The sequence below is a fragment of the Aspergillus pseudonomiae genome (genome assembly GCF_009193645.1).
Source record: "Aspergillus pseudonomiae strain CBS 119388 unplaced genomic scaffold BDV37scaffold_17, whole genome shotgun sequence".
NCBI classification, from domain to species: Eukaryota; Fungi; Ascomycota; class Eurotiomycetes; order Eurotiales; family Aspergillaceae; genus Aspergillus; species Aspergillus pseudonomiae.
Window position 1 is genome coordinate 207156 of NW_022476009.1, and position 27641 is coordinate 234796.

At 48.0% G+C, this 27641-nt stretch overlaps 11 protein-coding genes and 1 non-coding gene across 12 annotated transcripts; 6 read left to right on the forward strand and 6 right to left on the reverse strand.

The window, feature by feature from the left end:
- Nucleotides 1–896: 896 nt before the first annotated feature.
- BDV37DRAFT_280949 (uncharacterized protein) lies at nucleotides 897–1305 on the reverse strand (the record flags this gene model as incomplete). The annotated part of the gene is made up of 2 exons (XM_032086712.1): nucleotides 897–1073; nucleotides 1141–1305. 2 exons carry the CDS (start codon nucleotides 1303–1305, stop codon nucleotides 897–899), a joined length of 342 nt encoding a protein of 113 aa, XP_031943674.1.
- Nucleotides 1306–2226: 921 nt separating this feature from the next.
- On the forward strand, nucleotides 2227–2977 carry BDV37DRAFT_62934 (acyl-CoA thioesterase). The gene is made up of 2 exons (XM_032090975.1): nucleotides 2227–2419; nucleotides 2481–2977. The coding sequence occupies exons 1-2, from the start codon at nucleotides 2340–2342 to the stop codon at nucleotides 2923–2925; spliced, it is 525 nt and encodes a 174-aa protein (XP_031943675.1). The 5' UTR covers nucleotides 2227–2339; the 3' UTR covers nucleotides 2926–2977.
- Nucleotides 2978–3921: 944 nt separating this feature from the next.
- On the reverse strand, nucleotides 3922–4416 carry BDV37DRAFT_280951 (uncharacterized protein; the record flags this gene model as incomplete). Its single annotated transcript, XM_032086713.1, has 1 exon — nucleotides 3922–4416. One exon carries the CDS (start codon nucleotides 4414–4416, stop codon nucleotides 3922–3924), a length of 495 nt encoding a protein of 164 aa, XP_031943676.1.
- Nucleotides 4417–6739: 2323 nt separating this feature from the next.
- On the reverse strand, nucleotides 6740–8805 carry BDV37DRAFT_280952 (IlvD/Edd family dehydratase; the record flags this gene model as incomplete). Its single annotated transcript, XM_032086714.1, has 3 exons — nucleotides 6740–7955; nucleotides 8004–8158; nucleotides 8215–8805. 3 exons carry the CDS (start codon nucleotides 8803–8805, stop codon nucleotides 6740–6742), a joined length of 1962 nt encoding a protein of 653 aa, XP_031943677.1.
- A 1762-nt stretch (nucleotides 8806–10567) lies between these two features.
- BDV37DRAFT_62955 (putative DnaJ domain protein (Mas5)) lies at nucleotides 10568–12489 on the reverse strand. The gene is made up of 6 exons (XM_032090977.1): nucleotides 12398–12489; nucleotides 12310–12336; nucleotides 12178–12236; nucleotides 11665–12118; nucleotides 11426–11603; nucleotides 10568–11372 (listed from the first exon to the last, which is right to left on the reverse strand). Coding segments are annotated over exons 1-6 (1275 nt in total). The 5' UTR covers nucleotides 12399–12489; the 3' UTR covers nucleotides 10568–10816.
- A 265-nt stretch (nucleotides 12490–12754) lies between these two features.
- Nucleotides 12755–14954, forward strand: BDV37DRAFT_280954 (glutamate--tRNA ligase MSE1; the record flags this gene model as incomplete). The annotated part of the gene is made up of 7 exons (XM_032086715.1): nucleotides 12755–13024; nucleotides 13084–13156; nucleotides 13212–13249; nucleotides 13323–13736; nucleotides 13791–14048; nucleotides 14113–14279; nucleotides 14336–14954. 7 exons carry the CDS (start codon nucleotides 12755–12757, stop codon nucleotides 14952–14954), a joined length of 1839 nt encoding a protein of 612 aa, XP_031943679.1.
- Nucleotides 14955–15644: 690 nt separating this feature from the next.
- Nucleotides 15645–16186, forward strand: BDV37DRAFT_63031 (uncharacterized protein). The gene has a single exon (XM_032090979.1). It carries the CDS (start codon nucleotides 15759–15761, stop codon nucleotides 16029–16031), a length of 273 nt encoding a protein of 90 aa, XP_031943680.1. The 5' UTR covers nucleotides 15645–15758; the 3' UTR covers nucleotides 16032–16186.
- Nucleotides 16187–16831: 645 nt separating this feature from the next.
- BDV37DRAFT_62948 (uncharacterized protein) lies at nucleotides 16832–17500 on the forward strand. The gene has a single exon (XM_032090976.1). The coding sequence runs from the start codon at nucleotides 16966–16968 to the stop codon at nucleotides 17305–17307; it is 342 nt and encodes a 113-aa protein (XP_031943681.1). The 5' UTR covers nucleotides 16832–16965; the 3' UTR covers nucleotides 17308–17500.
- A 719-nt stretch (nucleotides 17501–18219) lies between these two features.
- Nucleotides 18220–18326, forward strand: BDV37DRAFT_t71. Its single transcript has one exon. It is a non-coding gene; the product is annotated as a tRNA-Thr (tRNA).
- A 96-nt stretch (nucleotides 18327–18422) lies between these two features.
- BDV37DRAFT_62986 (uracil phosphoribosyltransferase) lies at nucleotides 18423–19647 on the reverse strand. The gene is made up of 3 exons (XM_032090978.1): nucleotides 19242–19647; nucleotides 19085–19184; nucleotides 18423–19026 (listed from the first exon to the last, which is right to left on the reverse strand). The coding sequence occupies exons 1-3, from the start codon at nucleotides 19416–19418 to the stop codon at nucleotides 18617–18619; spliced, it is 687 nt and encodes a 228-aa protein (XP_031943682.1). The 5' UTR covers nucleotides 19419–19647; the 3' UTR covers nucleotides 18423–18616.
- Nucleotides 19648–19669: 22 nt separating this feature from the next.
- BDV37DRAFT_243036 (FluC/FEX family fluoride channel) lies at nucleotides 19670–21324 on the forward strand. Its single transcript, XM_032081385.1, has one exon. It carries the CDS (start codon nucleotides 19952–19954, stop codon nucleotides 21233–21235), a length of 1284 nt encoding a protein of 427 aa, XP_031943683.1. The 5' UTR covers nucleotides 19670–19951; the 3' UTR covers nucleotides 21236–21324.
- An 856-nt stretch (nucleotides 21325–22180) lies between these two features.
- Nucleotides 22181–25218, reverse strand: BDV37DRAFT_63338 (C2H2-type zinc finger protein). The gene is made up of 3 exons (XM_032090980.1): nucleotides 24863–25218; nucleotides 22557–24693; nucleotides 22181–22498 (listed from the first exon to the last, which is right to left on the reverse strand). The coding sequence occupies exons 1-3, from the start codon at nucleotides 24996–24998 to the stop codon at nucleotides 22357–22359; spliced, it is 2415 nt and encodes an 804-aa protein (XP_031943684.1). The 5' UTR covers nucleotides 24999–25218; the 3' UTR covers nucleotides 22181–22356.
- Between the last annotated feature and the right edge of the window lie 2423 nt (nucleotides 25219–27641).

Sequence of the window (27641 nt, forward strand, 5' to 3'; positions counted from 1 at the left end):
GTACCATCCATACATTTCCTCAATTTATAGATCTCTGAATGTCTTGCTCTGGAAAAGTGTACATTCTTTCTTAGGGATCATATTGGGATAGACCTGCAAATATACTATTAAAGTAGTAAATAGCATATATATTTGTCATAATCTCATCTGTTGGCCCCTCGCTAAGCTAATCATGACCTTGAAGAGGTGCTAAATCTATTTCTATAGACATATGTTATCCAAGGTATATTTGATACTCTTTACATTCCTGGCTGAAATATTGAAATATATTTTTATTGTAATTGAAGAATGACATACAGAGATGCTTTCGGTGTGACTAAAAAAGAGAAAAGAAAAAAAAAATAAAAAAATGGGATAGCTCCGAGAGACCAATAATCGTCAATATTCTGACCTTGTTGAGCAGACAGCGTTATGTTGGCGAAAAGCTCCTCACCTCCTCTGGGTCCTCTCGGAATCTGACTGTGATAGATGGTCGTATATTGGCCAAAGGAATTCCACAGACCAACAAAGTGAGCAACCAAACTACTGCATAGGTTAACCTTATCAATATGCTTCGTAAGAGAAATATCCTGTTCAATATTCCATTCTCTCTTCTCTTGCACTTAGCTTGCTTCGCTTATCTCCCAGATGCGTAGTGGGAATAGACTGTCCATTTCCTCTCCAATTTACAAAAAGATAGACCCCAATTTAATCTAGCTCCTTGTTCTTTCTATCCAGTTGTATGACCCGACTTTTATCTGCTGTTTCTCTACAATCTGTACCAGGAACTGAGGAAGGACAATAGCATATGAATCACGATGAGTTCGAATATTAACCAATTGCTACCTCTTCTAGTCGTGGATATCCAGCAAACGCAATCTCGTACAGACACCCCGTAGCGCCTTTTCCATCCTGCCTCATACTCCTAGGATGAACCTAGAATGACCGACCCCAGCCCTTATCATTTTTATCCTAAGCACACTGCCTGATAGGAATTGGATATCCTCCTGGCCATGTCCACTGGCAAACCTGCGAGCAACAAGACGAAAAATGAATACACGGCCAACCATTTGAATGACAATGATCTTTCGATCCTGTCGTGGTTACGTTAGATGGCGCAGCAGTTTCAACACTCTGGCAATCTTTAACCTGGGCACAAACACTGTCATTGGTTTTTGATGTCTCTGTTGACGACTGGAGAGTGATATTCCCGGATGAGTTATGGTTCTGCGAGGTTTGGTTGTATACGTCAACTTTGTGGTCGATCGATGCCACCAAAGTAGCAATAGCGGAGACGATGATGGTGGTAACGTAGAGGATGTACATGGTGTTCTTGGTTTGTCTCGCGTTGTTGGGTATAGCGTTTTATACAGTTCTTGGTCGATGTGCTCGGAGAATGCTTGCTGGAATGACCTTCTGCCTCTCCTTGGGTGGAGCTATCAAGTGCGGACGGGACGAACTAGCAGTGAGGTGTAGATGACGGAGTAACGATGTGCGTGTTTTAGACGACGATGATTTGAGATACGTTCTTGAATCGTAATTTTTCTTGTACTTCATAACTTGACGATTTGTAGAGTATAGTTTCACGCAGCCCATAGTCTCAGTTCCTGAAACTAGCGTAATGGATTGTGATTGATACTCAAACCGGCAGGTGCGATCTTCAGTACCTTCAATTTCAACCTGTCCAATATATTGCACTCGAATATTGTCCTTCTCTTGGAGCGTCTATGATATACCTACTACTTAGTACAGGATAGATCATCGCAGGCGAGCCTAACTCCAAGTACGGCGTTCAGATTGAATTGCTACACGGATACTTCTCATAGCTGGTTAAAATTCAACGAATTACACACGACCTCATCACCGAGCTCATACTGCTCTTCCCTTTTCATTATGAACGATAAACATCATTCACATAAATAGCTTCTGGGCCTTCTTTAGCTCTCTGAGAGCATTAACCGCGACGTCCCAGTTTAACCCATAAAAATCTCACACCAAGTCCGGGTATACAGACTAGACGGCCACTAATTTACCCCCCTTCATGTTTATCAACGATATAACCCTTATCAGATCCGCAGACTTCCCGTCCACCAAAGCCTCCACCGAGTTGTCCAATTCCATTGTGGTGGGTTAAGCACGATATAGAAGATCGACAATGCCGCCGATCTACTCCATATCAGGCAAAGCGCCGGCAAAAGCAACCTCGGCTAATTCCTTCCTCGGAAATGACATTTAATATGGATATCTGCATCTGAATCCGATAAGAACATACTCTAAGGAACAAGCATATCAATATCTCCAGCCTAATAATCTCACCCTCATACATCCCTCCATACCAGTCCAGCATAGCAGACCCAAACATGGCCCCCAAAGAAATCGAAATCAAGAAACGTCGCACCCGAAGCGACTACGTCTTTCACCAAGTATACCGAACAAGATGGTACAGTAAAATACTATTCAAACCAATGTCCCGAATAAATATTAAACGAAAGGGGAAATAGGTTTGATAACGATATGTACGCACACCTCAACAATACTGTCTACGCAATGCTCTTCGACTCCATCGTCAACAGCTGGCTCATCGCCGAATGTGGCATGGACCCCTTCTCCATCAACAACAAGGACTCGGATTCGTCAGCAAAGACCAACGCAGCGTCCCAGGTGGGTATCATGGTCAACTCGTACTGCGATTACTTTGCCTCGGTGTCTTTTCCCGATGTGTTAGACCTCGGACTTCGGGTCGCGAAGCTCGGTTCGTCGAGTGTTACCTATGAAGTTGGGGTTTTCAAGCAGGGGGAGGAGGAGGTGAAGGTTGTTGGGGGGTATACGCATGTTTTTGTGGCGAGAGAGACGATGAGGCCGACTAAGGCGGGAATGGAGGAGAGGGTGAGGAAGGGATTGGAGAAGCTGGTTAAGGGGGGTGGGAAGGAGGGGGCAAAATTGTAGAGCCTCTTTTCTTCTTTTTCCCTTCCTGTTCTTTTACTTTTCTTGTGAGATCTGTTTTAGGGTTTAGATTTGGGCTGCTATCTCGTACAGCTGTTTTTGGAGATTATGTGGCTGATGTGGAAATAGCTTGACCGCCTCTTTCTCTACTATTGATACATTCGTGATCCGATAGGATGAAGTAACAAATGGCAGAGCCTATACAATTAATATTCCTAATTATACCACTACGACAAATGCCAGGAATGAGCATCTCCATATCACGTCGAATCTTGTCGACGGGATAAGCCCTACTTGCCCGGGCCGTACTTGCCCGGTAGTAAGCCCTTGCATGGATAACACCGCGAGCATTTACCAATCACATGGCCTGCAGATGGATCCTATCCGCAAGTGACGGATGGTACCATGCATATCCAATCGAACATTGCTGCTGCAACTAACGGGTATCCACTTCTTGCGGCAGATGATACGTATCTTTAGGGTTGGTTCCGCCTAAAATTCAACATACACAAGGAATGACTATCATTCGAGCAGTATCGTGCTCCGCTATCATATTGTATCAATGTCTATCAAGTCACTATTAAACTCCTGTTCAAGTCTGTTGTTCTTGAACCACGTAATAACCGAAAGAATCATCACGGCCAATATCCATCGTGATGGCATGTAGCCACCCAAGTCGCAAACAATAGGGAAACAAGCAAGTCTAACTACTTTTTTTTTCTAACCCAAACACCATCGCTGTGTAAAGCAAATATTCGTAATAGTCGAGCCATCAAGCATGTTCATAGGTATAACAGAAGCAGAAAATAATGAATCGCTTGTACGCTCGCTTTCAATAATTCAAGAATAGCAATTGCCTTTCTTAGCCTGCCAAGCCATGTTCTGCAGGAGCCAGCTGCAGAACAGATTTCGTCATGGTCGGATGGTGAGAAACCATGTAAAGAGGCCCAAAACTGTCAGGGCGCTAGCCCTCGGGATGGGCTATGGAGGAAGCCGCAATTAGCCCAGCTTGCTTGGGACAATGCTGGCGCGGGAAACATTCGTGCTATCAGGGAACAGTACTCGGCGCATAGTCTGCGTTTCCGAGTCGTAGTACCATTTTTGATAGGGTCCCGGAATGAATTTTCCCTTGGCATCCCATCCGGCAACCCAGGTGTCTCCGTCATCAAGGCGGAAGAAGAGAAATCTTTCCGGCTTAGCGCCTTCGTGGACGGTCACCGAATGCCAGCGGCATCTGTCCTCCAGTTCATGCTCGAACATGTATCGGTGGAGGATGCGGCAGTAAACGACTGGGACAGGAAGTTTTTCGTCGTACTCATTCCCATCCTTGTAAACAAGGTGCCATCCACGGCCAGGGATGTATTTGTAGATGCCAGGGACAGGAGATTCCCAATGTTCTTCTTTATGGATGGTCCCCTGGATGCGCTCCCCACGTTGGAACCAGTATGTGGGGCAGAAGACGGTTCGGAGGCAGAGGAAAAGGTTGGGTGCCATAATGATTCGAGATGAGATCTTATTGACGATGTTGTACGGCAGGTGATTCACCTAGATAGGTGAGGTTTAAAGAAGCAAGATGGCTGAGAAATGCACAAAACTGAAACGCTTGATTGCGGGAGAACGGAAAGCGTTGCGATCACGAAAGAACGAAAAGGTGGATGGTTTATAAGTCGACGTCCATCGTGACAAACACAAGTAAAACAACTCGAGTTGAAAGGATAATGTAAGGTGAACAGGTTGTTGGTCCCGATTGGAAATCGGTTATGGCTCCTTCGAGCGCAGTGGCGTTAATTGGTCGGGATAATTGATAAAGGTACAGTTGGATGGTTCCCGCAGGACAGGAAGATGAGCCGCGAGACACGTAACGATGCGGTGTGCACTATATATGCGTCCCGCGATAATCTAGGCCTATGCTGAGTTGCACAGGGTGATTTCGGGAAGCTGCGACGGTAGGTTGATGAGACAGGTGTTTCTGAAAGGAAACAGATAGGTCAAGGATTATGCAAGAGACCGGGGTACACGACTATGTGGTGCGGCGGTGGGAGATGCACGGTGCACACAGAAGCTGTCGTTTCTTATTGCTCAGAGGAAGCGCATGGTAGCAGGCTTGCATCTAAGTGGACGATAGGAGGCAGCAGCATGTTAAAGGAATTTTGTTGTGTAGGAAATAACAAGGAACACGACGGAAGGATCACAAGGTACAGCTTTAAAAATGATGGTGGGATGTGGGTGCCTGACAGGGGCGGTCTGAGATCAGCCGGAACTAGAAGAAATTTTCTGATATTGCAGGCTAGACCCTAAGCAAGTACGCGGGTCCGAAGTTTGGTAGTGTGGGAAATCGGTGGTTCTCCGTCACTCTTTGCAAGGCTGCAACGGCAAACCCAATTCTCTGCGCGCGGGTAACCCGAGACCCACCGGTCCACACTCGGAGGATATTTTTATAAATTTTTCATGGTGTGTGTGTGGTGAGTGTTGAATATCAATTACTTCAATTGTTATAGGCTCCGCCATTCGCCTCAGCTGTGTCTCTTGATCTCATGACTCAATGGCTTGGCAGTCGACAATATTGATAACAATTACATGATCGGCTCGGGAAACTGGTGATGTCGCGTCCACCTTCTGACTTGGTTTCCGGGTGGATATGGTTCGAGACCACCGCCGTCTTCAGCAAACCCGTTCTTGGCCTTACTCATTGGTAAGCTATCAAACTTTTCTTGTCTGCTTGCCTTCTTTCTCGCTCTCCTTATAGGTATTTTCCGTTGTGATATTCTCTTTGTTTTAATTCTCTGGACGGCTTTGTTGCAGGCCTCGAGTGAATTCGTAGACGATGCAGGTTAGGTCAAGAACTCCAGCCATGTGCGTGTTATCTATCACTGAATTGGTGGGATTGGCTGGTAGATCAAACTCAGGGCGCTCGGTTCACTCGCCAGGATTCTGGTCCTAGTCATCTCCTTTCATTAGCTATTTGTTGGAAGTGACGAGATATGGCCATAACTTGGGAGAAAGCAAGAAACGCAAAATAGTCACCGCTCTTAGAGCCTTGGCAATTCTGCGAACGCTGGCCAGAATAGCTCTACTATCTCCATCCTTGTGGGACTGATTTTCCAAGACTTAATTAGTTTGCAGAGCGCCGGCGAAACATGGACGTCTGCCTACCCGAAAACTGTACGATGGCGCCGCCACTAGATTCAGCACTATTGTTTGAAGTTTCTGCAGCAGGTAGACTTAAGGAGGTTTCACAGAAACCAGTCAGTCAATAAACAGACAAGTGAAAAGGGTGGTAGTAGCGAATGTTAGTGATCATGAGGAGGGCATTTCAAGAGGGGAAGTTAAAGGGAGGGGGTCCAATCCCATGATCAGCACTTTCTGTACGGCTACTAAATAGGAACGCCAATCAACCGTTTAAGTTACTACTACACTACTGGTAGTAGTGGTAGCCTGGAGTACTCTCTTTCTCCGACCTCACCTGTCGGACTTCTCTAACCTTCCCCTTCCGGCACGATTCTCTCCTGAGATTGAGTCCGTGTCACCGTTACTAGGCAAATATTACTGTTTCTAAATGGCCTGACGCTACTGAGTCTATTGGGGCAGCCACTACAGACTATCATTGTACAGTACTGTACGGGTAAGGTTGAATTTATCCGTGAATATAGTTATGATCAATGCCACAATCAGTTCGGTTCGAGAAAGACCCGACCGAATAATGGAATTCTATACGGAGAACACACCTCCGGAACAGCCGAAAAATTGCCAAAAGTCCTTGCTATGGGTATTTCAAATAATTACAGCTCCTTACATCGATGATATCTAGACTCATCCTTCAATGATTATGTCGGGGGTTCTCATATCGCTGAGCAAGTCGTTGGTATTTTACCGCGTCTCGGAGGACCATACCATCGCTCAACTGTGTCGTCTCCCTCCTGAACAGTTCCTGCCATGGAGTTTGACTTTCTGGGACATCATAACCCCCCTGGGCTTCTAGCGCCTTTCTCCGCTTTTCCAGCTCCTCCGTGGAAACAAGGATATCAACGCGCCGTTTGTTGAGATCAACACGGAGTCTGTCCCCATCCTGAAGGAGGGCTAAATTTCCACCCGCTGCTGCCTCGGGACTAGCATTGAGAATGGATGGCGAGCCGGAAGTACCCGATTGTCGTCCGTCTCCAATGCACGGAAGCGATTTGACCCCTTGTCGCAAAAGCCGACCAGGTGGGTGCATGTTGACAACCTCGGCGGCACCTGGGTATCCCAATGGGCCAGCACCACGCATCACCAGGATACTTCTGTCGTCGATGGGAGTGGAAGGGTCTTCAAGCCGGTGATGATAATCCTCCGGTCCATCAAACACTACAACCGTGCCTTCGAATGCATTTGGGTCATTGGGATTCTCCAAGAACTTCTGTCGGAAAGGCTCCGATATCACACACGTTTTCATAATAGCGGATCGGAACAGACTGCCTCGGAGATGGAGAAAACCGGCATCTTCCAGAAGTGGCTCGTTATACGGCTTGATCATTTGACGGTCCCAGGTATGTTTGCCCCGGACATTCTCGGATACTGTCAAACCGTTACATGTTAAAGCATCCGCATTCAGCTTCCTGGCATCTAGCAATTCTGCCATAATCGCCGGTAGCCCACCCGCTCGATAGTATTCCTCTCCCAGCAGCTCACCAGCTGGTTGCATGTTCAGCAGCAGTGGGATATGAAATCCGAGTTGGTCCCAGTCATCCAGTGAAACTTCTACCCCAATATGTTTGGCGATGGCGTTGATATGAATGGGGGCATTAGTACTGCCGCCGATAGCAGTATTAACTACAATGACATTTTCGAAAGCCTCCCGAGTCATAATGTCGCTGGGTTTCCGATCAGAATGAACCATTTCAACAATACGCAAACCTGTTTCGTAAGCACATTGCCCACGTTCACGGTACGGAGCCGGTATGGCAGCCGACCCAGGTAGGGCCATTCCAAGCGCTTCCGCCAAAGCATTCATAGTTGATGCTGTTCCCATTGTGTTACAATGTCCCACTGATGGTGCACTATCACATCGTCAGTGAATATACTTTCATAGTTATCGATGGACATACCCTCTGGACACATAGTCAATGAACTCCTCCTTGTTGATTTCACCTGCCGCATACATCTCTCTACCCTTCCATACTACCATCCCAGACCCCGCCAGGTCATTCTTCACGTAACCGTTAAGCATTGGGCCAACATTCAAGCATATTGCTGGGATATTCTTCGAACAAACGTCAATTATTTGAGCAAGGGAGCGGAGATACAGGGGTCACGCACCACTGTAGCTGCGGCCATCAGAGCGGCGGGAGTAGTCTTGTCGCAGCCCGTCAGGAGGACTACACCGTCCAAGGGATATCCGAAGAGAATCTCTACCAGACCCAGATACGACAGATTTCGGTCGATACAGGCAGTGGGTCTCCTGCTACTCTCCTGAATAGGATGCGTGGGAAACTCAAAGGCGATACCTCCGGCGGACCTAATGCCTTCTCGGACCCGTTTCACCAACTCGAGGTGATGGCGGTTGCATGGAGACAAGTCGGACCCGGACTGTGCTATTCCGATTATTGGTTTACCGGACATCAGTTCTTCCCGGGTGATGCCATAGTTGAGGTACCGCTCAATGTAGAGGGCCATCATGCCCGGGTCACTCTCACAATTGAACCAGTTGGCCGACCGTAACTTCCGGGCCCTTGATGCATTAGCATTTGGCCGGCCATCTTGCATTGATGCCAGAGTTTTCTCAAGCTCCGCTGTACGCCTCCGAAGGGCAAGCAGTTCGCTCTCACAGTCCTCAATGTTCACTGGTGGTCGGCTGCCCCTGTCACTGCAGGAGCAGCCCTCACACGAGGCGCGTGACTGACATGACATGGTCGGGAGGAAATCTGGGATAATTCGAGACACTCGATCGTATATTATTTATAAGCCGTCGGCACTAGATCGCGGGCTAGAAGGCCATTAGCCACTTTCGTTCTGCGATTCTCTTTACTGGAATCTCAGCATGGCTATATGTCTTCTCGTGTGATTACCTTTGTCTAATTATTTTTGCTCTTACGGATGGTAAATATAAGCTGGAGAAAGACGAGCTGTTGTGAGATTAAATAACCCTGTCTGGTATCACATCAAATGCGGGACACTATCAATGCCGAATAATCCGGACAATCTCCGACATCCACAGCCGTATTAATGCCGAAACCAGGGTTGCAAGAGATGACGGGAGATCGGGCGGTGGGAATGCAGGACCATTTAAATAAGAACCGCGCAGGAACCCCCCCCCATCATATCCCCATTCTTCGGGTCAGAAAGCTGGATGAATTCTCGGTACGTGTTGGTCGATTGTGGGGGCAAATGATGGAGACCCATCAATCGCTCTTCTACCCCACGCTAGTATCATAAAGCATCGATGCATGGGGGTGCATCGAATCTGCTGTGTCTATTGATCCCATCCAGATATCATTTCTAATTTACTCCCAAAGTCATATATCCTGGCCGCAGATTAGCATGATATTATGTTCAACTTGCAACCCCAGTTGCTGTGATTTGGCGAGTCACTACGGTGGACCGAAACTATTCCATACACAATCAATATCGAATTGTATAACAGCGAGATGCTCATAGCGTCGTTTTGAGGAGCAACAACGGAACCAAGTTTCATGGAACCATTCTCTCCATAGCAATTCGACGCAAAGCGTTAACCCTCCCCTTCTCCATATAACAGTGAGTTTCGCCCTATGCATCATAGAATCGGGTTCCCCATTGAGGAGACTCTTCCTCGGTACTAGACTTGTTAACACTTGTGGTGTCTGACTAAATCGGCTTGCGCAGCCATAGTCAAAGGCTTATGTAGGGTTTTAGTTATATCGTTGCTGTTGCACGAGGGGATGTGTATGAATCTAAAATACCACCCGTCGGTAATGTCTCCAAAGATACAAATATCCTGGCTCATCTTCTGCCGCGCTCTGGAAATAGCGTCTGCAATATTCATGTGAGCTGTCACTTTCAAAATAAAGCAAGCATGACCAGGCCGGGTCTTGAATACCACCAAACCTACATCTACATCCTCGCTGCCATACCACAGTGGATTCCGGCGAGAATCCGTACTTCCTTCTGCCAGAGTTCATAATCTAGTGTACACTCCAAGCCAACTCTCGGGCGCAGTTTCAAAGAAGGGAGCGATAATTTCAACTGCTCTGTTTCAGCTGCAGCGAGCATCGTCATTAGTCGTACGTGATGAAACCCCTCCACAAGACCGATGTTGAGCAGCGGGATACTGCTTAGGATGGGCCAGTCCCGATAAATTGCCACTATACCAGTCAGTAAAGAATGGTATAATGGCTAACGCGGCGTCTGAGCAACACTCACGGAGATACTCTGGTCCTTTCATATCTTCCCATGGTATCCAGTCTCTTCGCGCTTAGCAAGAAATGCTAGACATATTTGTATTGCTCTTGAATGAGACTTCAATATATACTCATGCAACGAATGATAGACAAGAAAAAGGAAAGATGGCTGGTTACAAATCACCAAGAAAGTCATTGGTCATGGGTCCATCCCACACTTTCCCCCCACGGGGGCGACTGATCATCTCCAGAAAGTGGAGCCTAGGGGCTCTTATAAGCATCGGATGACGGCATTCCGTGAAGCTGAGTTGGTCTATGTATTCTAGTACTAACATGCATTATTCACGCCCTGAAAATATGGTTAAGCAACAGTCATAAGTCAATACGGATAATTTTCCCCACTTTGTTCATAACAAGTGTTTTCCCGTGAACGCCCATGATGCCAGAGAAGAACTGGCCCAAATGCATCCAACAGATCTATTCATCGACGAATGCACAAAACGGTAAAGGTATAATTGCAAGAAGACACGGAAATTTGGCCTTTACTGGGCCGCGCATTGAGCCGGCTCACCCTCATCATCATCATCTTCCCATGCAGAGCCGCCGTGAGCGTCCTTGGCACCGAATTCATCCAGATCACCCTTGGGATCATAGTCGACTTCGTCTACAGTGTCAGCCTGAATCGGGGCGTCGGGCTTGGGCAGAATCTCCTTGAGCTTCTCCAGGACCTCGGGACTAGGCTTCCAGTTCTGGTCTGGGAACTTGACGTTGACGACCAGGTACAGGTCGCCGCGTTCGTCGCCGCGCTTCATGGGCATACCCTCTCCAGGAACCTTAAGGACCTGTCCTGGGGACAGAACATCGCCCGGCTTCTTGGGGTGTTGCAGTTCAATACCCCGGCCGTCGAGGTGCTTGACCACAACTCGAGAAAAGCCTGTCAAGGCTTCAGCCACTGTAACATCAATGGTAGCGGTCAAATCTGATCCAGCCCTTCTGAAAACAGGATGGTCTTCTTCCACGATATGGAACACGATATCACCGGGCTCTTGTCCTGGTACTTGATCGGCTTCACCCTCAAGAATGATTTTATCTCCTTCTCTGCATATAGTTTAGCGCCTGACTTGGTCCTTTTAATGGTTTGAATAGCTCACCTTGCTCCCCGAGGAATGTAGATCTCCAGAATCTTCCTCTCCTCCGTTGTCTTCTTTCCTTTACACTTCTTACACTTGTCCTTGGGGCTAAAGAATTCACCCTCTCCATTGCAGGTTGAGCACGGCACAGTGGAAGTGGTAAGAAACTGTCCCATCTGGTTCAAGACCTGCTTGACACCTGTACATGTCATTTGTCAGCCTTCCAATATTCGTCTGCACTAAGCGTTTATCTTCCATACCTTGTCCGCCGCAAGTAGCACACTTTTTGGCCTGCGCTTTCTCCTTGCCTCCCTTGCCCTGACACAAACTGCAGATTACGTTCTTCGTACTCGCAAACTTGACAGTCTTGCCCTTGTACAGATCTTCCATCTTGACTTCATACTTTTGTTCCTCGTTCGGGCTTCTCCGTGGTTTATTCGCGCGCGGGCCTCCAGGCATACCACCCATTCCAGGCATACCGCCCATGCCACCCATACCACCGAACATCTGCGCCAGGATATCATCTAGGTCGGGGCCTGCGCCCATACCGGGCTCTCCAGACCCGTTGAAAGCGCCCATTCCATGTGTGTCATATAGATGACGCTTGTCTTCATCGTAGAGGATATCGTAAGCTTCCTGGACGGCCTTGAATTTGATCTCGGCTTCTTCACGTTCGGCCTCGGGGACTTTGTCGGGGTGACTTGCGAGCGCAGCCTATCGTTGGTTTGGTATGTGAGTAGTTATCGAGTGTGATCAGATTTAAGGTGCAGTACCTTGCGATAAGCCTTGCGGATCTCATCTTTGCTTGCGCTGTTGGCAATTCCGAGGACCTCTAATTAAAGGAAGTGTTAGCCATTTTCCCGATACCTTCGCGCGATGCAAGCATGTAGAATTAAGGTATATACCATAGAGGTCAACTTCAGCTTGAGACACTGTGTTTGGAGTAGGTCAGCAAAGCCAGCAATAAAAGGCTGAGGGGGGGCGATCACATACTTTGAGCGGCTATGGACAGGGTCCCCGACTGTTGGATAAAAATGAGACTGAACCGAACACAAACAGAAGGTGAAAGACAAATGAATTATATCTCTGAGAAAACAGTATCTCAAGAGACTCCTAAAGAAAGATAAAGGACGGCAAAGGCAAGCCCGGAAGTTGTTTGTTGATTGTAAGCGGTAAATGGATTACACTGATAAAATTAATAAAATTCAGTCCGCCTTTAACTTTACTTTTTTCCCCAGTCGGAGTCTCGCCGCAAACCTCCGATGGTTCATAGGTACACTTCGCCATCCAACCATTCACCATCGCTCTTGCCCTGAATATCTCCGCATAATTGGGCCCTCTTTCGCGACTATGAGGCGTCCCCATCCCGGGCTTCTTGCCCGTCGTCCGTGGATCTGCACCCAGTGCAGCAGAGCACGCTACTCCTCGGTTGCGTCAAGCAAGACTGTACGCGCCGGTAACAAAAAGACGAATTTGCCTGATTTCCCCGCGAGAACCCGATTCGCACCGTCGCCAACCGGATATCTTCACCTAGGGTCCCTGCGGACGGCATTGTTCAACTATCTGTTGGCTAAGCGGACGGGAGGACAGTTTCTGCTACGAATTGAAGATACCGACCAGGTGCGGCGTTAGAACACATTATCGGTCGATCGCGAAGGCTGATGGGCGAATGGATATAGAAACGCACTATCCCCGATGCTGAACAGAGGCTCTATGAGGATCTCCAATGGGCTGGACTGCAATGGGATGAAGGTTGGCATTTGTTCGGGAACACAAAGTTGCTCGGAGGTTGACGTGCAGTTTATAGGTCCTAATGTCGGCGGTCCCTACGGTCCGTATAGACAGGTGAGGCTCTCCAATGCGCTTATCGATCGATTCCCAAAAAAGAAAAAAGCTATACTAAGTTGTTTGTCTGCAGTCCGAGAGAACAGCCATCTATCGCACCCACGCTCATGATCTGATAAACAATGGACACGCATACCGATGCTTCTGCTCTGCGGATCGACTCGATGCGTTTGCTAGACATCGCAGTCAAGCCGGATTACCCCCCGGTTACGATAGAAAATGCGCGGAGATATCGGCCGAGGAATCTGAAGACAGGGCGGCGAAGGGAGAGACGCATGTGGTTCGGCTGAAGGTGGAGGGATATCCCATGTTCGAGGACATCGTCTATGGGAAGACTGGCCAGAATCGCTCGCCGAACAAGCTGGACTTGATTGATCGGGTGTACGACGACCCTATTTTGATCAAATCGGACGGACACCCGACCTATCATCTCGCCAACGTGGTTGATGATCATCTCATGAAGATTACCCATGTCATTCGAGGCACTGTGAGTTTCTAAAGACTATAGTGAAAGTGACTTTCTAACCTACCCGGATTACAGGAATGGATGCCCTCTACCCCTCTGCATGTCGCTCTATACAATGCTTTTAAGTGGACGCCGCCTCGCTTCGGCCATGTGCCTCTCCTTGTGGACAAGTCTGGCCAGAAGCTTAGCAAGCGGAATGCCGACATTGATCTTACCTTCTTCAAAGATACGCAGGGAGTGTTCGCCGCTACCCTGGTAAACTTTGCCGCTTTGTTAGGCTGGTCTCACACTCAAAAGTCAGACATCTTCAGCCTTGAGGAGCTGGAGCAAATAGTATGTCTGGCACTTTGTTTAAGTTCTTAATGCACTACAGAACAGGGATTGACTCAGTTTTTAGTTTAACCTCAAAATCACCAAAGGTAACACCGTTGTTGCCTTTGAGAAGCTTTGGTTCTTGCAGAAGGCACACGCACAGCGCTTTGCCACGAGCGGTGGTAGCGAGTTTGAAGAGATGGTTTCCAGAGTTTCTAGGGCTGTGGAGGAGACATGTCCTTCGCAACAACTGTACGGCCTTTTCCCTTTCAACTTCATTATACCTGAGTCTGACCCGTAAACTATAGCGAACCGATCCTTCAATCTCGCTCGCTAGCGGAGTATCTCCCTCCTCTCCTCCGTGCAGACGCCAAATCCTATACGAATGCATCGGATTTTGTTCAGCGCAACTCTACCTTCTTCGCTACTACTCTTAATAGACCTCCGTATAGCCCGGCTGCCTCCGCCAGCAAGTCACCACCCCAAGCCGTTCCCATGACCACCCTCCACACAGCAGCTGCAGCCCTCAGCCTTGTTCCAGAAGCCCACTGGACCATTGAAACCCACAAATTCAACATCACCTCCTACGATGGCGCCTACGCCATCCTCCCTGAAGAATCAGACGCAGGCGCTTACGGATCAACCGAGGAAGCGGAAAAGGCCCGAGTCGCTGCCGACAAAACCTTCAAGAAGGAACTCTACCACTATCTACGATGGGCATTGTCTGCCTCCGCACCGGGGCCGGGTATCCCTGAAACTATGGTGATTCTTGGTCGTGCCGAGTCTCTGCGACGACTTCAGGAGGCGCGGCAGATGACTATGAACTTGGTGAATGAGTCCGCCGGTCCAACTAGGGTGGCGAAGGGCGCCCAGTCTAGTGAAAATCAGGACACAACCTGGATGGGTTCACTTGCTCCTAAGTCATAATTCCCATCTTTGAACGATTCATCGGATCTGGTGTATACTATATGTACAATTCTTTGCTCTGACGTGAATTACTGTAAATTAAGTCAATCAAATGAAGGACCTACCTCATTTCATGTCGATAACCAGTCTATATCTTCACACGATTTAATCCACGCTTTCTCTTCTCAACTCCCCCAACCTTCTTACTTTGATCCTGCTATCTTGCCCTTCAAACCATACGTTCAATATAAATCAAACCTACAGAACATCAGAATCTCAAGTTATCCAGATGGTTCATATATTAGGATCCTACAGAATCGATAGCCCTATAACAGACGAGAGACCCTCTGTAGCGGTCAACCCTACCCTGGAAACTGATCAACGCGGAAGACTTCACCGGGGGAACTTGCACATATATTTCCACATCTCCTCTGGAAAGCGGTATCTTTATTACCATGTCGAACAGAACTCTAAACAAGGCCCCTGTCATAGACAGAATCCTTCAAGGACCAAAGACAGGGTGGCAAGGTTAGGGCATGTGCTGAAACATACCCTCTTAGCCCATCTAGAGTATTCATTCCCCTTCTCGTGCATCTAGCCAGAAAGTGATGTAGCTAACACTATTTAGAAACCATCAAGAGCACAGAAGATTGAAGCGTACATGGTGGTCTTACATAGTCGACCAATACCTATATTTCTTGCTGGGCAAGCCATTCAGTGGCCTTTTACCCTGGTTTTCATCACAACCAAGGGTTTTTGGCAGGGGTAAGCTTTCCAGTTGTCATGTACCATTTACCTTATATCTAATCCTCTAAAAGTTTGCCTATGCACGGGAGCAGCAGCAGCCAGCCAGCCAAGAAAAGAACTAAACTAAGTAAATGTCTTACTGTAAGACTATCTTACTGCAAGACCCATGATCGGGGAGTGGCGCTTCATCCTCCCAAGGGCTATGTGTACCTCTGTGGCAGTTTCACGAGATCAAAGATCTTGAGAAAAACATACCACTCCAACGCAAACAATGCGGATAGCTGGACACCCCGCTTACATTTCCATCGGACAAGGAGGAATGGAATAAGAAAGTGCAGGAAAGCAAGCTGACGAGAACCGCGAACTTTGCCAGAAGCCTCCGTACACAACGGGACTATACAGGCTGCATAATGGATACACCTTCCACTTCTATCCTGGACAAGATAAACCCACTGATAAGAAGGTATAAGACCCCTGGTACGGCATGGCATTCCTCCCTTACTACATGTTGCTCGTCCCCACTCCAGCATTATTTGAGGTATGGGTAACATGCAGCCCTCCTGTCCCACAGCAGTATTTAGTATGCTGTTCCCAATCGAATATATTAATATAACTAGTAGTCATCGAACTGGGTCAGCTTTCTGAACGCTAGTGAATCGCCATGCAGGCCGAGGAAGAGCTCGATGATTTGCTGTCTGTCCTTCTCTGTCTGTTGAGACGATTGGAGGTAGCCGGTTTTACCCCCGGTACAATAGAGGCCATGCTGAGGCTGTGTTTTATAAGTGCGAGGGCCACCCTATCCTCATCACATCCGGTCTCATACTACTATATCTCGCATCCTGGCTCTAGATACAAGTCTTCCTCCACTATAGGGAAGGGCATGTCCCTAACACTCCCACAACTCAAAATGACCAATATGTATGATCTTATCAACGCAGTACTGACCGAGATAGCTTCCAGCGTCGCTCTTCTACCACGGGCCCCAGCCCCGCTTGGGCTGCTACCTCGGGGTGATTAGGATCTGCCGTCGCGATCCCAGGATTGCCACTGTGGACAGGAGCGGAGACCCTGTCCACCCGCGAGAGGCAGTGGATGTGGGTGCCGGTTTTGCAGACTCCCACTTACAGTGGTTTAGTGCCGGTGTCACACCTCGGGGTATCCTCGATTTCATGAGATGTGCTGAAGAAGCCAGTGAACCCCCCTAACTTCTAGGAACCGGTTGCAATACAGCCGGGAAACACTCTTCTCCGACTGAACCTGTAGCAAAAGACGCTTAACGTTAACGATGAGGACACCTCGAGCTCCGCGTGGTTCTAATACCCAGTCGGTAAAACGAGTGGAAAAGAGAGGGTGGTCTGGCAACGCTATTCGTCCTTATATTGCAATCGAAACCAATACATTGAAGTTCCTTAGGGTTGATACAACGGCTAAGTTGGATAATTGGTTAATCTATAAGGGCGAAATTTGGTGTCGCTACCCTGGTTGTGTACACCGAGTTCAGTTCATTCTGTTTACAAGTCACCATAGTATACTTATCGTAACCTTCCGGGCTGTCAAAATCCAAAAAGGCCAGACTCAGGCGGTCCCAACGGGCCAGGAACAACATATGAATGTACTTGTTACTTGAAGAGACATTTTCAAGCTAATATAACTCTAGGGAGAGAAGGGAAAGGCGAGGGAAAGGGATGAGAAACAACTACAAGTTGAGACCGCGATCAAAAAAATGAACTTAGAGTAGGGATACCGGTGGGTACCCAGATGATACAAGTCGAGAGAAGTTGTGATTGTTGAGATATGGATGCGACCTGGCGGATGGAGAGATCTCCTATCTGTGCCTTCCAGGCAGCTTCTATGGGAAATTGAGGAATACGACTTTTAAACGAATAAGTCTCACCAGCAAGCTGATCTCAAATGGCCACTTCCTGATGATCTCGCAGCAATGTCTAAACACTATCTAGATGGAATAGACACTTATGACAACAAGAGGACGGTGGCGCTTGGCAACATAGAATAAATGCCCCACGGGTGTACAAATTTAACGGTCCTTTCAGCAGTATTCCCGCTTTGGTCTGCACTTATGCTCCTTTATTATATCCTTGAACTTGCTCCAGCACCTTCAATGAGGTCATTGCTTCTCTTTCCATCTGGGAGTATCTTGTTACGGCTTAACTCTCACAGGCCCTATGTAGAGAATGGGTTCAATCCGCCATACTAAAAGAATTGTGATTGGTGTGGACTACGGCACACTATGTCAAAAGTTTGAAATCGTCCTCTTGACCGCCCTACATACCGCCATATTTCACCTTTCCAAACTCAGTGCTGGAACCTCTCCTACGTAAATATAATTAGGAAGGTGGTTAGGCCAGGCAATAAGTAGACACCCCACTGTATGTGCCGTCATTCCGCCAAGTTGGGACTTCTCGAGCCTCCACACAGATAGTTGAATACATCTGTGAATCTTATTGCAACCAAAAGAAATTCTCATGCTTTTGCCACTGGCCATTGTGTTCCATACTATAGTAATTAGCACCAATCACAAGCCCTTGTAGCTCAGTGGGAGAGCGCATCACTCGTAGCCTGAGGCATCCATTGGAAGCCTTGGAAGTTGACATGATGAGGTCCGCGGTTCAATCCCGCGCGGGGGCAAGTTCCTTTTTTTGTCTTTTTCTACTTTTTGAAGTTGTTTTCGCAATATCTTCATATATTGATGATGATAGTCCGTCCCAGTTGTATGTTACATTAATCAATTAGAGTTTTCAGAGTTTTATAGAAAGGACCATTGTAACACCTTCCCTTCTTGTCGCAGCTCCCTTTACATGTGACATATGTTCCATTAAAACCTGACACTCAACATGGTACTCCGAAGGATATGATTGGATCTAGGAAATTGTATTGCTGCGTCGGAAACGATAAAATATATTAATAATTACCCGACCTTACTTCCCAATGGCAACGAACAACCTATCACCGATATCACCTAAGCCAGGAACAATCATGCCTCGTTCATTGCATTTTTCGTCCACCGCCCCTGTCCAGAACTCTACTCCCCCAGGCCAAGAATCTACAGCTCGACGAATGCCCGTCTCGGAGCCCAGTACACTCAGCATCACCACTCGCTTCACACCCCACTCACGCAGAAGATGAATCGCCGCTTCGGCCGTAGCGCCGGTGGCGACGATGGGGTCAAGAAGGATAGCTGTGTCAGCGGCGGCGGTGTTGGAGTCAGAGCCATCCTGGCGTTGGTAGGGGAGATTATTGTAGTATTCGACAGGTTGAAGGGTGAACTTCTCGCGGAAGAGACCTAGATGGTAGATGGGAACCGGGGCGGGGAGCAGGTTGTTGATTGCTACATAGTTGTGCGAATAGTCAGAATTGGGGCCTTCAAGGCGAGTCAGACAACGTACCCTCGGTCATGCCCAGTCCAGATCGAAGAATGGGCACCATGGCGACATTGGCGGGCTCAATATCTTGGGTATCATATTCGATACCTAACGGGGTTTGATCCTGGAAAGTGGATCAACGTTCGTCGATCCGATACGATCAGGGGTGATCAATCCTTACCGTTCCCCGCTTTGTAGTTTTTAATACTGTTGAGAAGGCCTCCACACCGAGAATGGTCGTGATCTCATGGACAAGGTTCCTTGTTTCGCGGGTGGAGGTTTTATGGGACCGTAGCTGGGATATCTTGGCTTGTAGGCACGGGTGGGATGAGATATGGACATTCGGGGGAAGAGACATCGCGGTTGGGGTACTGTGGAATATCGTATGGTTCTAGAAGTCGTAAGAAAAGAGAGAGATAATGAAATGGGAGCTTGTGAGGGGGGAGAGAAGCAAGAAATATATACACATCACAGAAGTGAGGGGTCGGGGTGTGTCGTGTCACCTGCTCAGGTACTTACTGTACGGTATGTATGGACATGTACCTTGATGTCAGCGTACCTTTCTTTTTCTCCGCTTAGAATTCCAAGTCTCTCTTCCTTCCCTTGTCATTCATTCTCTCCCTTCGATTTTCTGCTTTCTTTATCTCCACCTCCAGCCCCTCTCAGTGTCGTTTATCGGGAACTGATAAGCTATCAACAATCACTTATCAGCTGTCTATCAACAACTAAACCATTGTTTATCCACTAAGACTCCACATACTACCATGACCCACTCTCTCCGTCCAATCTTCACTCCTCCCTGGCTGACTTTTCACAGCTCCTAATTTTCCTTCCCAGCAGTACCCTTCGTTATAGAGATTATGTGAATCATATCGCGCATTGTCATTCGCCATGCAATCCACAAGTGCCATGCCTGCCAGCGACACCGAACAGCTGCCTGAAACCCAAGCGCCACCTCCCACCACCGAGGAAGCTTCGCAGCGCCAAGCCTGGTCATCCGAAGGATATGGGCTGCCTCCCACCAGTGACAAGCCTCCTTACGGCCCCGTTGAACCAACGCCCTCACGAAGGGAACCTGTCGCAAGACCCGTCTCCAAACATGCTACGCAGCTTTTCACCCTTTCATACCTGGTCTTCTTCGCCATTTTCGGCACTTTGGCGCGTCTCGGTCTCCAAGCCCTGACCATCTACCCGGGGGCGCCCGTGGTAACAGGCGTCCTCTGGGCCAACGTAGGAGGATCGCTACTAATGGGCTTCTTCCTCGAGGACAAGAACCTCTTCCGCGAAGAATGGGGTAGTGTGAACCCAAACAACAACAATACCACGGGAACCGACCCGAGCGCCGAATCGAAACGTCACAAGTCTGTTAAAAAGACAATCCCATTATACATCGGCCTAACAACCGGCTTCTGTGGCTGCTTCACCTCCTTCTCGAGCTTCATCCGTGACATCTTCCTCGCGCTATCCAACGACCTGTCGGACCCCTCAGCCCCCAATGGCGGATACAGCTTCATGGCTCTGGTAGCTGTCATCCTGACCACAGTCGCGCTCAGTCTCAGCGCGCTCATCTTTGGTGCCCATCTCGCGCTCGCGCTCGATCCCGTAACCCCCTCCTTCCCCTTCCGCTTCACGCGCCGATTCATAGACCCCCTCTTCATCATCCTCGGCTGGGGATGCTGGCTGGGGGCCGTCTTCCTCGCAATCTGGCCTCCGGATCGCCATGACAATGGACCAGAGTTCTGGCGTGGTCGCGCAGTGTTCGCTGTCGTTTTCGCACCGCTCGGCTGCTTTCTGCGTTACTATGTTTCTCTCGTGTTGAATGCCCGACTCCCCTCCTTCCCGCTAGGTACGTTCGCCGTGAACATCCTCGGAACTATCATCCTTGCCATGTGCTATGACTTGCAGCATGTTGATGGCATCGGGGCCTCCTCGCTTGGCTCTGGGGCTAGTTCGTCGATACTCACAAGCTGCCAGGTGCTTGCTGGTGTTATGGATGGGTTCTGCGGTTCAGCAACTACAATTAGTACGTGGGTGGCTGAATTGAATGGGCTGAGTCGGCGACGACATGCCTATTTCTACGGGATTATTAGTATTGGGGTTGCGCTGGGATTTTTTGTAATTATTACGGGTTCCTTGAGGTGGACGAGGGGGTTCGTAGAGCCCGTTTGTAAGTGATGTTAGCCGTGTGTATTCTATAGCGTTTTAGAGATGTATAGGAAGATAAACTATTATTAGTTAATGATAAAATAGATGCTACCATGAAATAATACTACTGCTACTGTTTACTGTGTAATAGCAATTAGACTCCCCGCTCAAACAAATTGTATTTTGTGCTAGAATTACTTATAGTACAGGGTACTACAACGCAAAACCATGTGCAAGCCAACAAAAAATAATACGAAATAAACATTGTAAATATAAAGATAAGCAATGAACAATCTTCAAGAACGGAATATCAAAGCAGGCAAAACAGTTGCGTCAAACAGAACACGTCAAAAAAATATGAGGGGGGTGAGATAAAACGCAAGCATTAACGGCGGGGACGGCATAAACACATAAACTCAGAACGAATCTAAATCACATACATTAAGGCAAAAGCTCAAAAGGAGGTAAAAATAGTAAACCAAAGTATATGAAAACGAGTGACTCGAAGAGAAACTTTAAAGTGGTAAGATGAATATATAACGGACAAGGTATCAAATGATCAGGGGACAAATCGACTGGCAAATTGACCAAACACGCTGATGCGTAGAAGAGAAGCACTAAGGATTAAGAGTGTAATGATGAGTATCAAGAAAACAACAACTCCACCGAGTGCTAAAGTGAAGAACACACAGGACCAGCCGGGTGTCGAGATGTTGCCTTGGGAAACTGCCCGTAAAAACAAAAAAATGACCACACCGGACTCCTGTGAGCTCTTGCAAAAACCAACAGGAATGACCATAAACAACGCAAAGACGTAACGAAAATGATTAACAATGAACAAACGTCAGTCAGGAGACACCAGCAAGAAGCATTATGCGGCGGTTCAGATCATAGCATTCCATAACCGGAAATCAAACTTCGCCGCCCAGGTTCTTGCACCTCCATCCCGACCCGAAAAATCCGAGATTCCGCCAGTGTCCAAATGCCCAGGAAACGAGAGGAAGAAAAAGTGAAAACGTGCATTGATGAATGGGACCCGAGTCAGAGTGAGGGCATCAAGAGTGAAACCCAGCTCCGAGGGCCAAAAAGAGCATAACGGCGATAAAAAAGGTCAACGATAGTGTGAATTTCGAAGCCGACGTACTCATAGCCTAGTACGCCGTGCCCACACTAGCAAGTGTCTTCGTTGGCATTGGGTGAATAGGTTGGTCCTTGGCGACGCGCAACGAGTCTTCGTAGCCGACCAAGGCCTGCGAGTGAAGTTTGAACGATTCGCCCATGAGCTTGGTAATTCTGAGACGTTGTCAGTAACTTAGCTTTGATATTGCATGCTGAACGGGTCCAAACTTACCCCCATACTACCACTCCGTCTAGGATGTTACCCCATACACGGGCCACAGTGGAGCTGAGTTTACCAAAGGCATCGACGGCGTCATCATCGAACAGATTCCGGACTTTGTTGTAGATGGCCATCTCAGCCTCAGTCGCGGGCTCCTCGTCATGTTCCAGGCGATAGAGCCAGAGACTCAAGATGACCATCAGGTCCAAGCCACAGAGCGGATGCTCGACACTCCAGTTGGTGGCAGATGTCTTCGCAACCCAGTTAATCCCCTGGACGGCAGCAATCTCGATGCATTCGAAGCAGGACTGGATGACCTTGTTCATCTCCTGGGAACGCTTCACCTTTTCACGAGCAACTGTCATAGCAGCAGCCACTTCATAAGACGAGTGGTACCGCAAGGCCTCCTGGATCGACTTAAGGTCAACCTCCAACCGAGCGCGCGTGTTGCGGTAAACAGCCATAGAGTTGAAGATTAATGGATGGCCTTTCTGAGGAGTGCTGAGCGGCACCACGATCGTCTCTGGCTCACAAACCTCAAGAGAATTCTCCCATGTTTCGAGTGCGAGACGGAGCTTATATTCAGTCACAACGTCTTGGAGAGCCTCGAAGCTCCGCTTGTGGTTCCAAACCTGTAAGAATAGAGCGTTGATCAAGACACGAGTCGCAAAAGCACTGTACCGAACTTGTTCGCCTTGGAAGAGGCAGTCGTGGGCTTCCCGCACTGTGAGGGTAGTGGTCGAAGCCAGGCTACGGCGCCATGCCTCATCATCCGTGACATCAAGGTTCCACAGCGATTCTGACGATGGAAGCTCTAAATTATCGAATTCGTCGAAGCTCATTGCGGGAGTGTGGTTGAAGGTCAGCGTAAGCATGCCAAAAAAGATGTAGACCGCGTAGTAGGTACGACGGCATGACTCGTCTTCAATCCACTCTTCCCGGGTGGGCTTGGCGCCCTCGCGAGCCTCAGTACGAAGCTTCAGTTGATACCGGTTACCAGCAACCATGTTGGCGAGCAAGCTCTTGATGGAACATGTCCATTCAAGACCTTTCGGGTCGCCGCTCCAACTCTCAAAGATCATATTCAGCAGGCTGCTTTGCATAGCCCACAACGGGCATTTTCTCGAATCGAAGTTGTCCTTGTGTTGCAGAAACTGCGTAACCAACATCTTTGAACCAACATGGAGCATGAATGCGTGCTGACGCTCAAATGTGTACAGGGCGCCAATCGATAGTACGGCTAGCAACAGCGGAGGCGAGGTGTTCGTAGGCTTGAAAGACTCCTGATGCAGGAAGGGCAAATGATGGTGATACAAATTGAAATACGTCGACAGATACTTGTTCAAGGCTGCCGTCGATGGAAGCTGGAAACTATCGGGAAGCGATCCAAGCGCGTCGGCATTCCTGATACGTTCTACGATCATATTCCGCTCAATTTCATTTGCGATCTGAGGAGCCTTGGGGAGTGTCAGGGCTTGGCTGGGTCCAGGAGACTTCCGGTAGTTCACCGGGCTAACAGGCCCTGTCATCGAGGGATATGGTGACAAGGCGTTTGGAGTAGAGTTTCCAGACACCGGTAACGAGTTGACAAGCGAGTGAAGCGAAGGAGCAAGCGCATCACCAACCGGTCCATGCCGCTCCATGCTCGACGATAGTGTATGCGAGTCTGGGCCATTGTCTTGGGTCATAAAGTGTTTCGTGTCAACGGGAGAGACCAGGGTGTCCCAAGGCATTTGGGGCAACGTCGCGTTGCCCGACAAATAGGATACAGAGGGTTCTAGTAGCGGACCGCGTCCGGGTGAGAAAGAGCGATCCGATTCAGCACGATCATTAACCTGACTGGTAGCTGCGGCTGCGGCCTTATGTTGGAAATCTGTCATCAACATGGCTGCAGTTTCAAGGTCGACCATACCGTCACTGCTTGCCTCAATTTGTTCCAACGTAGCAGGGTCAATTGTAATTGAAGGCTTGGGGGGAGCAGGTGCAGGGGAGGACTTCTGAACACCTGCGCCGCCACGTCGGCGGCCCTCGGAAACAAGTGGAATCCCACCATCCTTGGCGTGAACAGTACGGTCATGGCGAAGAAGGAGATCTCGGCGAACAAAGGTACTCCGACATTTTAGGCACTTGAAGGGCCTCTCTTTTGTGTCTGTTCGAGCAACACGTCAGCATCGTCCGTGCTCCAATAATACCATTTCTTCACGATTGAAAACTGAAAATCGCGTCCGGAAGTCATATTACAAACGCGACCAAGCCCCGCATGGTATCAACTATGTAGAAGGCCTGGCTGTGAGGATATAAGAGTAGGTGTGACTTACGGGAACGTTCATGTCTGCTGCGATGTTCACTTCTGCTAAAAGCGCGATTGCAAAATTGGCACTTGTATTTCTTCTCTGGTGCGGATGTCTTCTTGGCCGGCGAATTGCTGGCCGTGTTCGATGCGGATGGAGCCATTTCTTAGAGACGGTGCAGCGAAAGGCGACCACAGATCTTCTCAGCAAAACGATTGTTCGGAAGATTGCGATATCGTCCCTTTTGTGACTTCACACCTGTTCTGAAAGCGAGATAATGACAAGAAGTCTGTGAGTTGTCTGATCATTCCTTGGGCGGGGAAAACACTGAAGCACACGATGATATCGGAAGGGGGTCCAGCCACAGGCGGACCGAGGGGGAGGAAAACGAAGCCGTGGCTTACAAGCCAGGAGGGGAAAACGGAATCAAAGGAATCGCAAATAATAAACAGGTCGGTCGTAAGTGTATGTAGAAAAGAAAAGAAGAGGAAAAGAGGAGGGGGGGAGGGTGGAAGAGGAGAGAAGAGGGAAAGTGGTAAGGAAAAAGAGAGAAGAAAAGAAGAGGAGGAGGGGGAAATATGGATGGATGAGGAGAAAGTGAGTTTAGGGAAGTTCTGGTTGAAGGGGAAGGGGAGCGAGGGGGTGGGTATTGAGAAGTGAGTGTGAGAAAAGTCGCGCCAGGACGTGGGCACAAGCCGATGGCAGATTTGGGGCGATCGTTGAATCGCGACAGTGAGGCGGTCGTGTCCAGTGTCGGTGTTGGCGATTTGGGCGGCGAGAAAGCACAACAACAAGGAAAGTGGGAGCAGAGGCACTGGCCAGGAAAAGAGGGGCTTCCGGGCGGGACTCACGGAGGGGGAACAAGCGAACAGACTGTCTCCGAAACCTCCACGCACTGGGTCCCTTAACACCACCGCTAATTCCACCGATAGCCAATCAACACTCTTGTTGCCCCTTCTGACTAACTGGATCACGAAACTAAACGCAACCTGGTTAGTACACGTCCTTCCGTACTCCGTCCCATACGACTAAATACAGCTTGCATACAGGACCAAAGTATACATCCAAACAAAGCACATCAACCAGCCCACCGCAGCCCACATGGACTGCTGTAAGTTCAAACCCGTCAACCCGGGTCAACCGGGGGTCTAGAAAGACTTGTTCATTCCGCCGTTTTGTTAGTCCTCAGAGTTTCTCCCATTTTCTTTTTTGAATGTGAGGGACCTACATATCCACTTTGCACTACCCATGTACACTGACTCCATTTTGCACATAACACAACGCATTGGGCCCCAAAAAGTTGAGGTGGAAAAATAAATTAAAAATTAAAAATCATATACCGCCGTCTTCATCAAGATCTGATTATCATTTTCACCACCTATCCTATTTTATTCTGCACATGCATAGCATTGGGCAGCACCGACATGACATTCATCAAAGCATCTCATGGAATGAATCTGTCATTCCTTACTTATTGGGAGGTTTAAGCATCGCCTTGTCTAAGGGGAGAAAGTGCGTACTGTCTACGTGGATGGAAGGGGGTTTTCTCCTCGAATGGACTCCGGAGTTTGATACTATTATGAGACACCAGGAAATGATAACTACGAAGCATAATTGTAATCCTTCATCTACTCATCCCCGTTATATGGAAGCAATAGGGTCTCTCACTCACCCACAGAATATACTACCGTTCCTTCTCTTATATTAAAAGTCGGAAGTTCCGTAGTATCCTACCTTCCTACATAGCCCTAGGACACTTTGCTTGATTGAGGATAGTCCACTCTGTAGAACTAGTGTATGATTACGATTTCTTTTATCGATATTATTTCATTTGTGGGGTTGGGCCTGGCATGAGCCCATCTTTATCTGGTATGGTATGTAACTCTGTTCGATGGGTTCCATCGGCAGGTACGTAGTGCCGTCTACCAGTACAAGACAGGCTAGTCCGTTTAGAAGAAGTCGATAACAAAAGCACTTGAGCTTTTCCCAGGAAGAGGTCGGCCGTTGGTTTTGGAGTATCTCGGTCGCAAATAATCCCTATCATTTTATCCTAGCTGACAGCGCAGAACCAAAACTCTGGTACACAAAACTGCTGCGGGGCTATGACCATCGAGAGGCTTTCTCTTCATGGTCTATTTGACCTATACAACGGCAGATGGTACTTATGGAGTGGCAATTGATTAGAATTTCAATCTTGCAGCTTATATGTCGACAGGGTACTAAGTACTAAAAGTGGTAGGCTTAAATAATAGACCTAACTGCTGCTCAGACAGTTCAATCACACGCACCTATGGAGAGCCCCTCCAAATGGTCTAATATTTTTTTTTTTATTTTATTATTTTATTTTTAATTTCACGGTCTTATTTTATTTTATTGATTTTGTTTTACTTTTTTTTTTGTACTTACTCTCTCGGATTATGACCATTCTCAGCCCCTCGTCAGCGACCCCCCCCCCCCCCCTTGCCCCTCCAACAAGGATCGAACAGCTTCAAATGCCACGGAACTGTGCGCTTACCAACCTGATTTGTGTGTTTACTCCTTTCATTTCCACCAGCGAGATTCTTTGCACACAGACTCTTGTTGGAATATTTATTTTAGAATTATTTTATTTTTGTCTAGACCCTCATTCCATTTTATCATTCTTCAGCTCATGTATCAACTTGTTCTCTTCATTTTTTAGTAATTATTGCAGATCATTTCCGGTGTCTTGAAATTTTTTTTTTTTTTTTTTTTTTTTTTTTTTTTTTTTTTTTTTTTTTTTTTTTTTTTTTTTTTTTTTTTTTTTTTTTTTTTTTTTTTTTTTTTT